We start from the raw sequence: 15,444 nt of genomic DNA on the forward strand, positions 1-15,444 counted from the left end.
GCTGTGATGATCATAAGACGACACATTGTCTAGAACTGCAGCTTTTTGTCTGCCTGTGTCCCAAGTGTGCTTGTCAGACTGCATGTAGGCTGTCACCAATACTTCTCCACCATTTGGTTCACTTTATACACTAAATTGTACTGGCTGGGTTGTGCTTGGACACCAATTGTGGCCAATCACAGAGATTAAACATTGCATCCAGCTGGGAAAACATGCCACATTAAACAAATGCACAGTCAAATGACAATGTGCAGACAGTCTAATCTGAGATGTGGAGCTGCATTGTGAAAAGCCAGGATCACGACTCCGCTTTCAAACATGCTAGTTTAGGGGGAAAAAAAGGGCCATATGGGTCTCACCAGACCCACACAACTAACATATTATAAGCTATACATGCTAGCAGTTCAGGTGCAAACATTAATTACTAATGCAAGTGGTGGTGATACACAGGTCATTTCAAAATGTGCAGGTACTGTGGATTTATCCACTGATTGGGAGGAGGGAGGAGCGTGTTGGCCAGGAGTATTGCGCTGGGCAGTGTGGGCCAATCGTCAGCACAGTTATAGATTAAATACAAAACAAATTAACATCACTGCTTTCTTTTTTGGCTTCATGTGCTGCACCATGTGGGTTTTGGCATACGTACGTGTAGGCATCCGGCTGCCTGTCTTAATTACCTTCAGATAGTGAGTGGGTGCTAGGTGGTGGGTGGATTTGAATTGTTATAAAACTGCCAAGTAGCCTGATATTACTGTATTCAAGAGATGAATGGAGCTACACAGCCAGACAGCTGAAATCATGTAACAGTCAAGACTAAATTAAATAGGTCTGTATGTCATTGCTTGAATGTGCCCTGGGCTCTATTTTACTCTATTGAGTGCTGCAGGTTTGACAGATCTACAAATGAATTTGTGCACACATTTAAAAAAAAAAAAAAAAAAAAAAAAAAAAATCTAGTAAACATAACTAAGCGTCAGTTTTGGGGCCTGGGAGCTCAGCAGGCACGTCATTACATGCTGAGTGACCTTGGACGAGAGCCTCATCAAAGGCTGGGTGCATTCGGAGTACAATGCCATTTTGAAGTGCCTTGCTTGTCCTCGCGAAATATCACATATATTCATTTTGAGCATAAAAAAGCATGACCACGTAAAAAACTGCAGTGATGACATGACAAGAGCAAAGCGAAAAATGGCTGCTCCGCCGCACTGCAGCAGGATCAAAGGAAGCTGGCTTGTCAGCTCAGACAGGTGAGAAAGCAGGCAAATAAATTAAATAACAAGCAAACAAATATAGTAAGAATGTGAGACAGAGAGAGGGGGGGGGGGGGGGGGGGGGATCATAAAGGGAGAATTCAGAGGAATAAATTCAATAGTGAAAGTAGAAGGAAGGAAACCAAGAAACCAAGAAAGAAAGAAACCATGAAAATAGAGGGAAACAGCCTTCTAAGGAAAGAGAAACTGTGGGTCAAAGCGGGTTGATTAACAAGGGAGCCCAGATCTCTCTCAGCCAATAAAATTGATGGAGGATGAACTTGTTATCTCCCCATTGGCCAGGTCATGTGCTGGCAGGAAGGAAGCTTATCTGGGACGGACCAGGAGGCCCGAGCACAGCCACTGAAGACACACACACAAACTCCCACAGTTGATAGATATAGAGCCTCAAATACAGAATAAGAATACCATATGGCTATTTTTGATTATACTATGCATTTTATATTGATTAGATTATGCATCATAGGGATATGAAAAGATGTAGGCCTATTCCAAAATGCTAGATCCATGAAAAAAAAGATAGCTGCAATTTGAGTCTTGTCATTTTGCCAACCATATCACTACTATCCTCCATACAGACCAAAACTCTTCGTACATGATAAGCATGCAGCAGGGGCTCCAGGATAGAAAACCACATCGATTTGTAGTCTGAGCCAAGTTAATGATTTAGGTTCATGTTTTGGACTGATTAAAAAACGAGGCCTTTACCTTACTGTGTGGTCCCAAGTTCTTACTTTGGCTTTAATGAGCAAACAAAATCACTTTCTTGCTTGGATGAGTATGTGATGTCTATGCCATTTTTGTGGGTTGGACCTCCACTTCTCTTGTAGATGATGTATTGCTGCTGCTGCGAGATAACCTCATTTCCCCTCAGGAATAATTAGGTTATATTGTGATGTTATAATCAATTGATCCCTGAGAGAGAGCGTTTGTCTTTATATCTCACACTGCAAAAAATATCCATGTTAGCACTGTTTAGTCTCACATTTACCCCCTGGTCTGCTAAGGCAGGTGCAAACCAGCTGCATGCACTAAAAAATAAGGGCCAAAACTATTATCAGTTTAGCGAGTGATTTGCTAACAGCTGACATTTAAATGAGCTCCTTTGGTGCAATTAGCCAATTAGAATACCAGAGTTGCTATTTAGAACTGGAGGACTGTAAGATGCATGTCTATCCTGTTATCAAGTATAAAACAAATTTGATCTATTGTTTCTGAATAATCCAGTCCAAATGAATAAATATTGCTAGTGCTTCCTGTCCAAAGGTAGGTGACAATAATTATACATAACTTCTACTGTAGATTTTATTTAATTAAAAAATCCTTATGGAGAATAGTCCATCCATGTACAAATCCAAAAAAAAGAAAAAAAAAAAATCTTGTGTCATTCAAGCTCTGATGCACCTGGCACACCTGGGCAATGGAGTGTAACATGTATGCTAAGTCTCTTTATAATATTAAAGAAAATTCATTGTAATGGTGTAATGTAATGAAATCCCTACTGATTAACTGGCTGACTGGTTGGGAAAATGCCTTGCAAGTCATGCAACGTGAAGTGAATTTGAAAAAAAATAAACCTAAGCACGCTGCTGGTAGATTTAAAACTAATTTTCATGTTTGCCCCTAAAATAGAAGATGCTGTCGCTGGGTGGTAAATAGTGGGTGCTACTCGGGGTTAAATAAGGAGCTATTATTATAATTAACACAAACTATCCTACTTCCATTGTACTTGCAAAATCAGTCTGTGCAGCACTGATAAATCAAAATTATTACTTTTTACACACACAATGCCATTAGTGTCACTGCAAACTTTTAGTAAATCAGGGGGTTAGTGTTAAAATTTTGTTTTTCTCAAGACAGGTAGACAAATTGGCCAGTGGCAGGAGATAATGCCAGTTGTTTCCAACGCAGTTAAACTTCTTTCAGAATCACTTTTTATTGCACTTTACTGGCGACTTTTGCAGTTCTCTATTATTACTAGACTATTGCTAGATTAGCCTGCTACAGGCAAGGCACTGATAGTTCACGAAAATTGTGCAGTTTGATTAGCATTGGAAACTATTTTTTTCCTCTTGTTTTTTAATTAAGACTTAATATTAAATGCAATCCCTTGTTAGCATGCAGATCAGGCACAGAGGAGCGCCCCCAGGTGTTGGGCAGACAGTTGAATCCTTATGGGATCAAACCTAAGACCTTCCACTTACAGTGCAGTCACCCTGTTTTAACAACTTCTTCTCTGCTTTCCCACAAAGTTTTATAGACTGATAAGGATTTAAGAGAAAAGCCACTTGGAGAATCCAAGGTTAGAAGACGGCAGCAGAAAATGACCACTTTCGTGTGTATAAAACTTTTCTGCTGAGAGACAAACCTGATAACAGTGTTGCTGTGTTTCACTCTCCTTATGGCTGTAATAAACCTTTTGGACTGACACTAATTATCCACCTTCAGCTGCACTTGCAAAATCAATCTGGCTCAACCTTTTGGTCAGCCTGGTTGTTGGTGTCTGACACTTTTCTTCAACTTACCTTTAGATCCTAGGAATTAAAATTGCCTGATCTATTGTAAAGAAATTTGATTGTCCCTGGCAAAATGATGCATCGAATCATCCACAGCATCACAGACCCCAAAAAAGTCTTTGAGTGAATCAGTCTGTCATGATCAAAGTGACAAACAGTGTTGTGTGGCACACACACTGCAAACTACAGTATCTCTGTGGTATTCTTATTGCATTCATTAGCATCGCTGCTGCTGAAAATACACCGCTGCTGCTGTAAGAAAAAAAAACCTTGAGACAGACCGTGAATTTGGGGCCATTTAGACCTAAGCTGCCTAATTTTCTTCATAATTTATTTGTTTACATTTTCTAATATTTCAAGAATGAAGTGGTAAAAGCTTCATTTAACCAAGACAACACAACACATGCACTTTAGATATTGATTTGTCTAATTGTTTGATACAATCATGATGACCAATCACCAGGGGTCATCAATCGTGAATATACATTTTGATTAGGCATACTCAGCAATTAAATGTTATAATGTTGCTCTTTGTGTGCATGGAAAATTTTCTTGAAACCTGAACTGACACCTGTGCCAGTGTGTGGTTCAGCTCCATAAAGAAACCAGTATGGTCCTTAAAAAGTCATTTTAATTTTGGCTGATATATAAGATTTTATACATCCTTAAGGGATACTTTATAGGACCAAATGTACTCTGCTCAGGTAAGAGCCTGAGGAACCATTTTCTAGTTTCTTTTTCTTGACAGTGTAGATTTATGAGCAGTGTGAGTATGATGCCTATGCGTTAGCTGCATGCTAACACAAAATAAATGGACCAACATTTGTGTTTTACCAATGAAGTAGCTGAGCAAACATCATAAATCACACTATGCCTGGAGGTTACCTCTTTCTTCTTTCATTACCCTCAAACTCCACTAAATGCATCTGGTTATGTTGCCATTAGAAAAGCATATGGACCATATTCATTAATATGCAGAGGTATGAGCTATTTGCACAAATGCAAACAAAACTGCAATAGAGTCATTAACCACAACATAATGTATCCATTAACCACAGCAGACACTTGTAGAGTAGGTTATGTGTTGTTGTTTTTTTTGAGTGTGTTTGTCATGTTGAAAGCTGTATTGGCCTTTTTAACTTAATCCTTGTAGATTTTACTTTATGAATATTTATGTTTTTTCTCATTATGTCAAATTGGGATACTATATGACAATGAACACAAACATCAGTCATCAAAAATCAATCCTTGTCTATTTCTGAGAGACTTAACAATAAAAGTAAGGTAGTGTTGATGGTAATATCCACCGTCCAGCTGCTGTAGCGGAGCCTGTGTTTACCTGGTGTTGACGGGCATGCGGCAGGGCACTGAGTCCCGGATGCAGGAGCTGGTGCCGGGGTCTGCGGGCTCCACAATGACAAAGGGCCTCTCCTCCAGGGTGACCACCCGGAGGTGCTGGGTGTCATCCAGGGGCTTCAGGAAGGAGCCGTAGCGAGACCAGGGGTGGTAACGCAGCCGCAGCTGGCCGTTCTCCCACCAGCCAACCTGGACAGGGGAAGCACACACACAGAAACACACACCATGAAAAGATTTGGAGGGTTTCCCTCTAGCAGCCACAGGGAGTTACAAGCCATGTTGGAGGTCTTCAACATTTGGGTAACAGAGCAGCTGAGAACATTTCTAAATCTAAAGGGTAAGTAAACCTCAAACAAAAAGTCTCTGTGAAGTCTGACCTCTAACTGTGAAAAGTAGGGCATCTGATCATTGGTGTCAGGTGATGTCACCACCTCTGGAGAGTAACAGGTGGCGACATCACCACCTGTTGAAAAACATGGAGCATACTAAAAAATACGGTTGAAAATGAAGGATACACTTTCAGAATATGAAAAATACACATCCTGAGACATTATAGCACTACCTAAACCACAAAATTTAATAATTAGGACTGAGACAAAGCCACTGACACCTTCACGCAACCCTCCACACATCCTTCGCTTGGTGATCCATGGCTCTGTCCAGATTGGTTGTCATTAAAGCAGAGAGACAGGAGAGCAGAAAACAAATAAATACAGAAAGCTTTGCCATCTTGCTCTGTCAGAAAGACATGTACACACCTGATATGCATTACAGGCTTTTTTTTTTTCAGGTAGGTAGGCATAAATATACAGTAACTACACAGTAAACTCTAATTTACATTGTATACTTGCAAATACATTTCAGTCCTTATAGCTTTTCAGGCTGTGACGATATATACTGATTACAATTAGCATCCGCCGAATGCAAAAAACAAACAAACAAACAAACAAAAACAAATTCACCATATAACAATTTACAGAAGCAGGATTTCTTCATCAGAAACCAGTGCACACCATTTCCCAAGATCCTCCACCATGCCCACGGCCGGCAAAGCGTGTACATGGGAAGCGAGCTCCATAGCTGCAGAGTTTTTGCTTGAGAGGGCAAAAACAAAAATAATGATGGAGCCCAAACTTTGTGCTGTTTGTGGATGTAAGTCGTGGATGTAAGTTCTTCCCCTCCACCCCCCTTGCAGTCTCTTAGATTGTACTTCCTCAGAAATATGTCGTCATAATGCTGGTACACTAACACTGTAAGGAAATAAAGCTAGAAAATAAGAAAACCGCACTGCAACCACATTTCATTGTCATATTGTACGTTTTCTCTTCTGTTTATGTGCTGCTTTATAACCCACATTGGAAACAAGCCTTAGGTATTTTTTTAAGTGTTATCCTCTGGGATGTACATATATTTGTACTTTCTTTTTTACTCAATAAAGTCAATCGATCAAACACAAGTTAATAAGCATATATTCATGATTAATCATGTTCATGTGTTTTACTTCCCTTAATAAGTTTATCACTCCTGTTGATGCTTGCTAGAAGAATTACATGTTTGGCCTATGAGATTTCTGCCTTCTGTGATGTAGTGTAGCCTGGTTGTTATGTGTATATTCTGCTATCATTTTGGTGCAGTGAGTTCTTTAATGAGCCTATATGTATACACACAAGGACAGCTACATGCAAACACAGTCCAGTGTACTGACACCCAGACATAAATGAATATCCACAAATAAATATGCAGATTTCCACAAAATTATCATATACATAGCGAGACACACACAAAGCACATACAGTAAGTGTATGTATCACATGTAAATGTAAATGTACACTCACACAGGCACACACTTCGGAGCCAAGGTCCAGGCATATGGAGAGTCACACACACACACACACACACACACACACTCGCGTTCACATCATTATTCATCATTATTCGTTTGCTCACAGCCACTTTAACACATTAACGCAAGAAACAGAGACATAAACAAGCGAGAGATGTAAATAGAAATTTTCGCTGCACCTGGCACTTCACACACACATCTCTCTCTCTCTCTCTCTCTCTATCTCTCTCTCTCTCTCTCTCTTTCTCTCTCTCTCTCTCTCTCCCTGTGTGTGTATGTGTGTCTATTTCTCTCACTCTCTCCCATGGTCTCCGCCTCTCTCTCCGTCATGGTCCCTCTGTTTCTGTCCCAGGGTCTTTTGTTTCTCTTTTCCCAATGTCTCTATTTCTCTCTCTCTCTCTCTCTCTCTCTCTCTCTCTCTCTCTCCCTCTGCCACATAAATAATAAATAACCAGGTCCAATCATTCACTTTAGGGGGGAACGACTAAATAATTTGCTCATCCAAAGGCATTATGTTTTTGTCCTCCAATTCACCCCTCTTACATGTATTACATTAACTGTGGTAATGCTTTCTGCAACTCACTAAACACACAAGGACACACATTTGGACACAGTTGCACACACTCCCTCTCACACACACACAGGCACACACACATGTGCAGACACACATGCAAACCGCAGACACAGAGTGGCTAGACAGGGGTCGAATCCCCGGATTAGCAGCCCAGCATGAGGCTGAGATACAGAGATAAGAGTGTGATTTGGCGATGTCATTCTCGGCTTCCACGGAGTAATGCAGCGAGCTCAGACGGGCCTTCAGATTTTTATCAAATGTTACAAAAATCACTGACAACAGCAGCAACAAAAAACTACATTAACTTCATTACAAATCAAACTTACTTTACCTACATTCTCACAGAAACACTGGAGAATCTGTAAACCGACAACTGATCACACTGCCAACATCTGTGCTAAGGTGTTGGGGGTAAAATCAATTATTAGGCTTTACACGATCAAGATTTTTGGGGCCAATCACCGATCACTGATCAGTGAGTTTAAATCACCGATCCGATCACATGAGGGAGCAATATGTCTATTTAAATAACTTGTTTATTTACTGAATATACTTATGGACCGTTTGCTGAGTATCAACAAAAGTATTCTCAAGTATTTTTGCCAATGTTTAACAATCTTTGCCATGCCCCAAATTGACAGAGGTACTGTAGTGTTGCACAGATTGCAAATAGCTTGGGTTTTATCTGTCTCAGACACTTTGAAGAAGTCCCACACCACTGACATGTTTGTTTGAATCCAACAGTGAATGTTTCAAGATTAAAAAAAAACTTTATTGTCCGTCACATAGTGACAGGGCTCAAAACTAACATGGTAGTGGTGTGGAACTTCTTCTGAGTAAATGAGACAGATAAAACGATGTAACGGGAGCATCTGCAAAAGGTTTCAACACGACAATGACGTCATTGATCGGATCGGCGAATTAAGACATTACAGCCGATCACACAAATTGCATAAAATGCAAAATATCGGCTGATCCGATATAGCCAATCAGATCGGTGGAAAGCCTATCAATTATATCGCAAGAAGCAGAGAAAACTTCCATAAAGACACATACATGAAATGATCATATTTACTGCTAGGCTGTCAGCCTAAAAGACCCTCCTCATCTCATACAAGATGTAAAAAAAAAAAAAACAAAAAAAAAAAAACACCTGGATCTGCATGGAAGTTTTCCCTTCACTGATTTAGAGTCATTGCGCTCTTGCTCTCCAGTCCTGCCTTTGGCATTTCCATTGCATTTGAAAATTTGGAGTGCATTACTTAGCATCCATCACTTTCTAAGAATCACTGAAGGATCAGTAATTTTATGAGAACTGATCTTATCTATCAATAATTTGGCGTGCAACCACAGGCTGCATTGCATCAAGAATTTGTTGTGCAGTGATGTGATGAATCAGTGATTTGATTTTTTTGTTTGTTTGTTTGTTTTTTGCATTAATTTTGACTTGGACTCATGTTTATTTGATTGTGGTCCCACCTGTGTTGCTAAGCACTGCAGTATTTCTGCACTGCTCTTCCCAGAAATCAGCTGTCAATCAAACAGAGTGGGTGGGATTTTCTGACGACTTAATTTGAGTTTCTGTAGAAGGTGCTCTTTTCTCTGTCTGTTCAATGGTGACTAGCGCTGCTCATGCTAACTAAGGTGCAGCTCTTCTTCTGTTTCTTCCAAACAAACCATAAATGTAAAATACATCACTTCCTGCTACCAGACACCAACAAACAGCAAATGAAAAAATAAATTATTTCATCAACAGTTATATCACTTGGAGAGTACCAGAATCATCCATATGAAATTGTTGCACATTATTACTTATTTGTATTTCATTTCTTGTGAAACATTGGTTTCTTTAGTGTAAAGTACTTTGAAAATGGGTTTGTGATGCACAGATCATTGTTATCACTGCATTGTTATCATTGCATCTTCTCTATTTTGGTCCGTCTGGGATCGTCTAATTTTGCTGCATTGCCTGTCTGGTTCTGTCCTGTTCTGCTCTGTTTCCCAGTGATGACACCCATCCGCTGAGCAGCCAATGCTCTTAAAGTACCGCACAATATCAGCTAATATTTGACCTTGTTGTTTCTCTGAATGCAAAAAAAAAGTTACTGCACTCAACTGTAATATTGAAATGTCATGGGGAGCAGATTGGGTGCTCCAGCCTAGAAATGCTCCCAACAGAAAGGCTGGCACTCACTTGTAATAATTACTGTAGTAGTGGCAGCCATTTTATGGACGGCAAAGCACCAATGGGTGCTCATTCATCCATGTGACTCCTGCCAGTATTGGATTCATTATTACTTTTAAGTGATTTCTGGACGTATTTTTGCTCTGTTGCTCTTTCTGTGAATGCAACTTTAAATTGTGGTAAACAACTCAAGTACTAAATTGCTCTGGGAGCAGAAACAGTTCAATTTATGAATTCCAACGAGCCCCAGAATATAAATATCTCCCAAAGTAAGAAAATAATTCTTGGATATACATATTGTTTTCTTTAATTTGATATTTAAAAAAATAAGTCCAAACCCTGGTTTTCTGAGACGATTGATTGGTTGATTTTCCATTGAAGAGTTCATTCCGAAACACAGGTCTAAACCAGGTCTGACAGAGACAAATAAACAAAAAAGAAAAAAGAAAAAGCTAAAAACTAAAAGCTTTAAAGACACACTCAAATGTACCACCTCTCTGCGCAACCTTTAAGATGTTTTGTGAATCATCCACAAACCTTCCTCAAAAACATGCAATCCAGCACAATGAGATTTAATTTCTTCAGTGTTAGACCTGTACAATGAGGGAAGGAAACAACCCCTGAATAAGTGCACAGCCCACGACAGGAAGGCTAACACCTCAGGTCAAAAATCATCTGTCTGCTTAACCACTAAAGGACAATGGACGCTCCTTTGAGGACGACAAGGCTCACATTTTAGACAGAGAAGCCACAAGTTTGAAAAAGGAGTGAAGGAGTGAGGTGAACTGTCCCTGAACACAGGAGGTGTGGATTCACCATTTATCAGCCACACAGGTTAGGTCCACTCTAAGCTGTGTAAATCTGAAAAGGCATCTTGTTTATTATTATTCTCTATTTTGATATTTTTGATTTTTGATATTTTGATATTCCATCCACATGGGCTTTTTGAAATCTCTCTTTAAGATGTGTAAATTTGAAAACACTGATCTGGCATTGCAGTGTGGACAGTGCTTGCCATTGTCAAAGTGTGAATTTCCCACGGAGCATTAAGTGCAAGTTCAAGCTTATACAGAAATTCCTCTTGCCTTTAAGTTTCTACTTTTAGATGCACCATGACCTGGATGGTTGAAATCTGTCAACTTTTGCATCAGTAACTCGGAAGCCAGCCACACTTTTGTCCACAAATCAAGATCTAGCTGGACTGAAGACCAATGCCGCATCTCGAACTGTGACGATACGAGCTCTGTGCAGTTACCAAAGCAGCTAACGAGGAAATGAGGCGATAAAGGCATGAATGCAGATGACTGACATCTTGCAGCTTCACCCGCCTGGATTCTGAATTTGCTTTCCTTTTTCTGACATTAGAGGTTCAAATTGGATTTTAAAAAGCAAATATAGCAGAGCAGAAGTGCAATTAATATTTGCCATTTCTATGCAGGCTACTGAACAGTTAATGACACTTATCCCTTCATGGTTGGACACATTTCATTAATAATAACACCATTCTGCAGAGCATTTACACTGGAAAACTACCTTGCATAAATTGCACTACCCATTTATTAATATTCATATTTATTCTGTAATGTGCAGCCAATTTCCACCAGCCTTGGTCGTGTGGCTATACACTTACCTACTCTATTCAATTCTATACTGCTGAGATTTGGACAAATCATTGTAATAAACGTGTTCTCTCAATAGGAGGCTTATTTATGTTCAAGTCAAACAAGATGTGATGAGATCCTGCCAACTGCAGCTTTAATGGGGGGTACAGGAAGAGAGAAGGTGCATTTTTTTCCCTACCTCTTTACGGTCAATTAAGTAAACCCATCAGATAATTAGTGGTAATTTATGGGGGAAGCTATGCTTTGTCATCCCTCCCGTGTAATTGGCCCCTTTGCTTATTGTGAGGCTGGGGAACTACAGGGGGTCTAAGTGATAATTTGGTTAAAATGAATGGTGAAAACATTGTCCTTTGAAATGAAAGCTGCTGATGAGATCCATCTGGTGCCAGACTCAAACTGCTGGAATCATTACCAAAGCTGATTTGTGGAAACAAATGGTACAAACTGTAGGGAAGAAAAAGTCCATTCTCTGATACCGACTTCATATCCTTTCCATCTTTTTGGCCTACGATGGCGTAATTGACATAATAAAATAAGACTGTATTCAAAGCAGGGATCCAAAAGAAGCAGCCGGGACTTAATTCATCACCTTGCTAAATACTGGAACAATGACACTGCTTTGTCAGCTGTTTCACTGACTTTTTTTTTTTTTTTTTTTTTAGCCTTTGTAACTGAACAGCTGAATGTGTTGGAGGTGTCTTGAAAATGTAATATGTGAGGAGTTTTTATTTCAAAACACAGTCTGAACAAGAAAGCCACAAATCTCAGCACCTGGCCAAGTAATCACTGAGTCATCAGTATCGATCACCAACCCCTTCAGCACCCTGCTGATATATTATGGTCATTTTATATAATTTAAGTTGATTAAAAGGTGTTACTTGGGCAATTTGGTCTTCTATAATTATTCATATACTGTCGTCCTCACTCACTGACCCACACACACGCGCACACCCACACATACACACACAGCATTTCATAAAGCCTTGTCAAAGCTGTTTTTTCAATGTTAGAATAAAAGAGAGATATTCAAAAGCAGCCATGAAAGCAGGTTTGCTGGGCAGGGGAAGAACAAAAAAATCAAACAGGGAGAGCATCCTTGTCTTATCCAATCTGACTTTCATTGAAGTGCTGACACACACGATAAAACACACACACACACACACACACACACACACACACACACACAAAACAGTGTTAAAACCCATTACATCTTCAATGGAAACTCAGACCATGAGGAAAAGTGACGTTTTAACCACAACAGCTCCTCAAGCCTAATTCATTTTTGTTAAATACACGCTAACAGTTAAAGGTCAGGGTGAAGCTCTGATCTCCACATGAGCTCAACGCTCAGCCCTTGTGCAGCTGCCCTCAGGTTGCACTGTTTGCCGAACACACTCCATGATTCAGTTCAGGAAAGGTTTATTCAGCAAATGCATGCCCGGGAAACTCGTGTCATGATAAATGAGGCTGCAGTGAGCAGCCGGGGTCAAGTGCTTCACTCAGAGTCTCACTGACTTCGACTTGTCCTCTGCTTACTCCCTTGCCCTTAGGTCAAAGCATCGGTTCGCCATTCACTTCAGTCAACCCTTTCATACTGTACTTCAAACAGATGTAATGGATAATTCAAAGCCCTGCTCTCCTTATTACCAGCTGATTGTAAGGTTGGAAATCTAGGTTCTTAATCTTACTCTAAACGTTCCATTCAGTTCAGTGGATAAACTGCATTAAAGAGACATACAACAAAGGATAAATCAAAGTGTTCCTACTAATTCAACTGACTAGACAAGCTAGTAAACCACTGTACATCAAAGCGATTTAAAGCCAAGGTCGTCTTTTCAGTGTGATCAGTGGTTCCTTTGGTAACGTTTTCAGATATCCACTATTTAGCCCATTTGAATCAAACCCTGATGCGCTACCCCTCTGGTGTTTCAACTGAGCAGGTGTGAAAACAGCAATCTCACTCGGACACAGAGCAAAAGAACCGGTTTGAGACTGTTTGCAAGAAGCGGTGTCTCTGGCCACTTCGAAGCGAACCATGCTGGGAAGCAGAGACAATTAGTGGTGCACTCTGCGGGTCGGTGTGTCTCTAAAAGAAGGAAATGCTGTGCTGCTGAAGGAGGAAGAGAGACAAATTGTCTTCAAATGCATCCAAAGAACAACAGTCTTAAGGCACTCAAGCGTAGAATAGGAGAAAAGAGCTTGCTGGTAATTTGAGACCTTTACTTTAATCTACCCCCACAGGTCTTCATCAGGTTTCTTTTTTAAATTCCCAGCACAAAATAAATAAAGGCTTTATAACAAATTACCAACAAGCTCCCTGCTCCTATTCTATGCCTGAGTGCCTGAAGATTGTGGTTCTTGGGATGCATTCGGATCCTGACTGAATCCATGAGTGCAGCAAACATGGTGCGAATTACTATTACAGGTTATGGTAGGAATGCATTGAAGGTCCACACTGGTCTGATTTTAATATATCATCAACAGTTGTGACCATATCTGAAAAAAAATGTTGTTATGAGGTAAGCTGGGGTAATTGAAAAGTATCTGTGAAGCCTGTGAAACCTGTCAGTGTCAAAATCAGTGTGTGATGTCACCACTTTTTATACACAACAGACAAAGCACTTTTCACCACCACTTTTCAGCAATGGTGGTCAGGCTTCACAGAGATTTGGGTTTGAGGTTTAGTTACTCTTTAATAAGCAAGTTCATACAAAGCAATTTCTTCCAAATGTGTTTTAGTCGGAAAACCAAAACTGGATTTGTTCCAGTTTCACCAAACGAGACTGTGCTCAGTTGATATCCATGATTTATATGTGCCCTTGCCGAATGTTTGCTTACATTTACTGCCGATATAATACTAACCAATGAATGGGACACTTTTTCAATCACATTTACAGCACTGCCTGTTCTCACAAAACACTCAGCAAATTTTTAATTTATTTTATTATTTTGCTCTGATAAGAGAAATATCAATTTCACTCTGATTTGGACAGGGCAAATGGACTTATAGATAAGAAAGTGCTCCAAAAGACAGGTGATTGGTTGGCTCTGGTAAGAAATCAGATTAGATGTCCCAGACAGTCCAGACAAATTGTCAAAGATCAGAGCAAAAACAGTACGTATTTGCTCGTCTGGTGTGACAAGGTCAGCGCGTCACGTCCTGTTGCAGTCTGGGACCGTCTGGGACGTCCAAAACCATCAGCCCAGTCCCCAACATGTTGGAAATTTTTGTCATTGCTCTTGTCATGCGAGAGGGTACAATGGGAGGATTTGTCACACTGGTCACTTTGAATGCAGCATCACTGTGTTTATTGTATGAGCAGGCAAATATGGCGTGATGGAACTTTTATTATGGAAACTGGCTCACCTTCAACTTCGCCTCATCCTAAAGTGGGTGAACTATTTTGATGCAACTTGGGACTCGGTAGCTCAGTGGGACTGGATATCAGTAGTATATGTGATGTCCTGGAACATTTGGTTGTGTAATGTGCTTCAGGCCTTAGCCAAAACCAAGAGCAACATCCCTTTACCCAAAATGAGGACGACTCCCCCATTCCCTTCACCCCCCGTTTGAAGCATGTCATGGCTGCTTTGATGATTTCCTCCAAGCCAAGCAGCCATCTGAACAGTAGCAAAAAAAAAAAAAAAAAAAAACAGAGCAACATAGGAGTCATCCTTTGAGAGCCGAAGTGCAAAGTAAACTGGTCTGTCAGTATTTTGCCTGCTGCAGCCCTTTTTTTTTCCTTCGTCTATTTTTTGCCATTCCCACAGTGTACAAGACAGCAACCTATCTCAGCTGTCACTATCTCTGACTTCATTCAGCAAAAAAAAATTCAATACAGTAAAGGTGAGAGGCATCAGAGGAGGGCAGGAAATGCTACAACTATTCCTTCAGATGGAATAGACGTTTAGGTTGCCGCCTCTTGCACCATGCAGGCTGGAGAGGCTTGACTCAAGAAAATCAAAGAAAGTGAGAGTGAGGTGAAGAAGACTTAGAGACATGAACAGACTTAAAAACCTGACTAAAAACTTGAAACATGACTAAGTCAGCACTCTCGAAAAATGAGCAAACTGTGC

At 40.2% G+C, this 15,444-nt stretch overlaps 1 protein-coding gene across 1 annotated transcript in view; it reads right to left on the reverse strand.

The window, feature by feature from the left end:
- The window catches only part of grin2da (glutamate receptor, ionotropic, N-methyl D-aspartate 2D, a), a 150,037-nt gene that overhangs the window by 59,901 nt on the left and 74,692 nt on the right, over positions 1-15,444 (reverse strand). The window contains 1 exon segment of the mRNA XM_030063907.1: positions 5,127-5,332. Coding sequence (XP_029919767.1) covers positions 5,127-5,332 — 206 coding nt within the window.

Source organism: Myripristis murdjan, chromosome 11 (assembly GCF_902150065.1).
Source record: "Myripristis murdjan chromosome 11, fMyrMur1.1, whole genome shotgun sequence".
Lineage (NCBI taxonomy): Eukaryota > Metazoa > Chordata > Actinopteri > Holocentriformes > Holocentridae > Myripristis > Myripristis murdjan.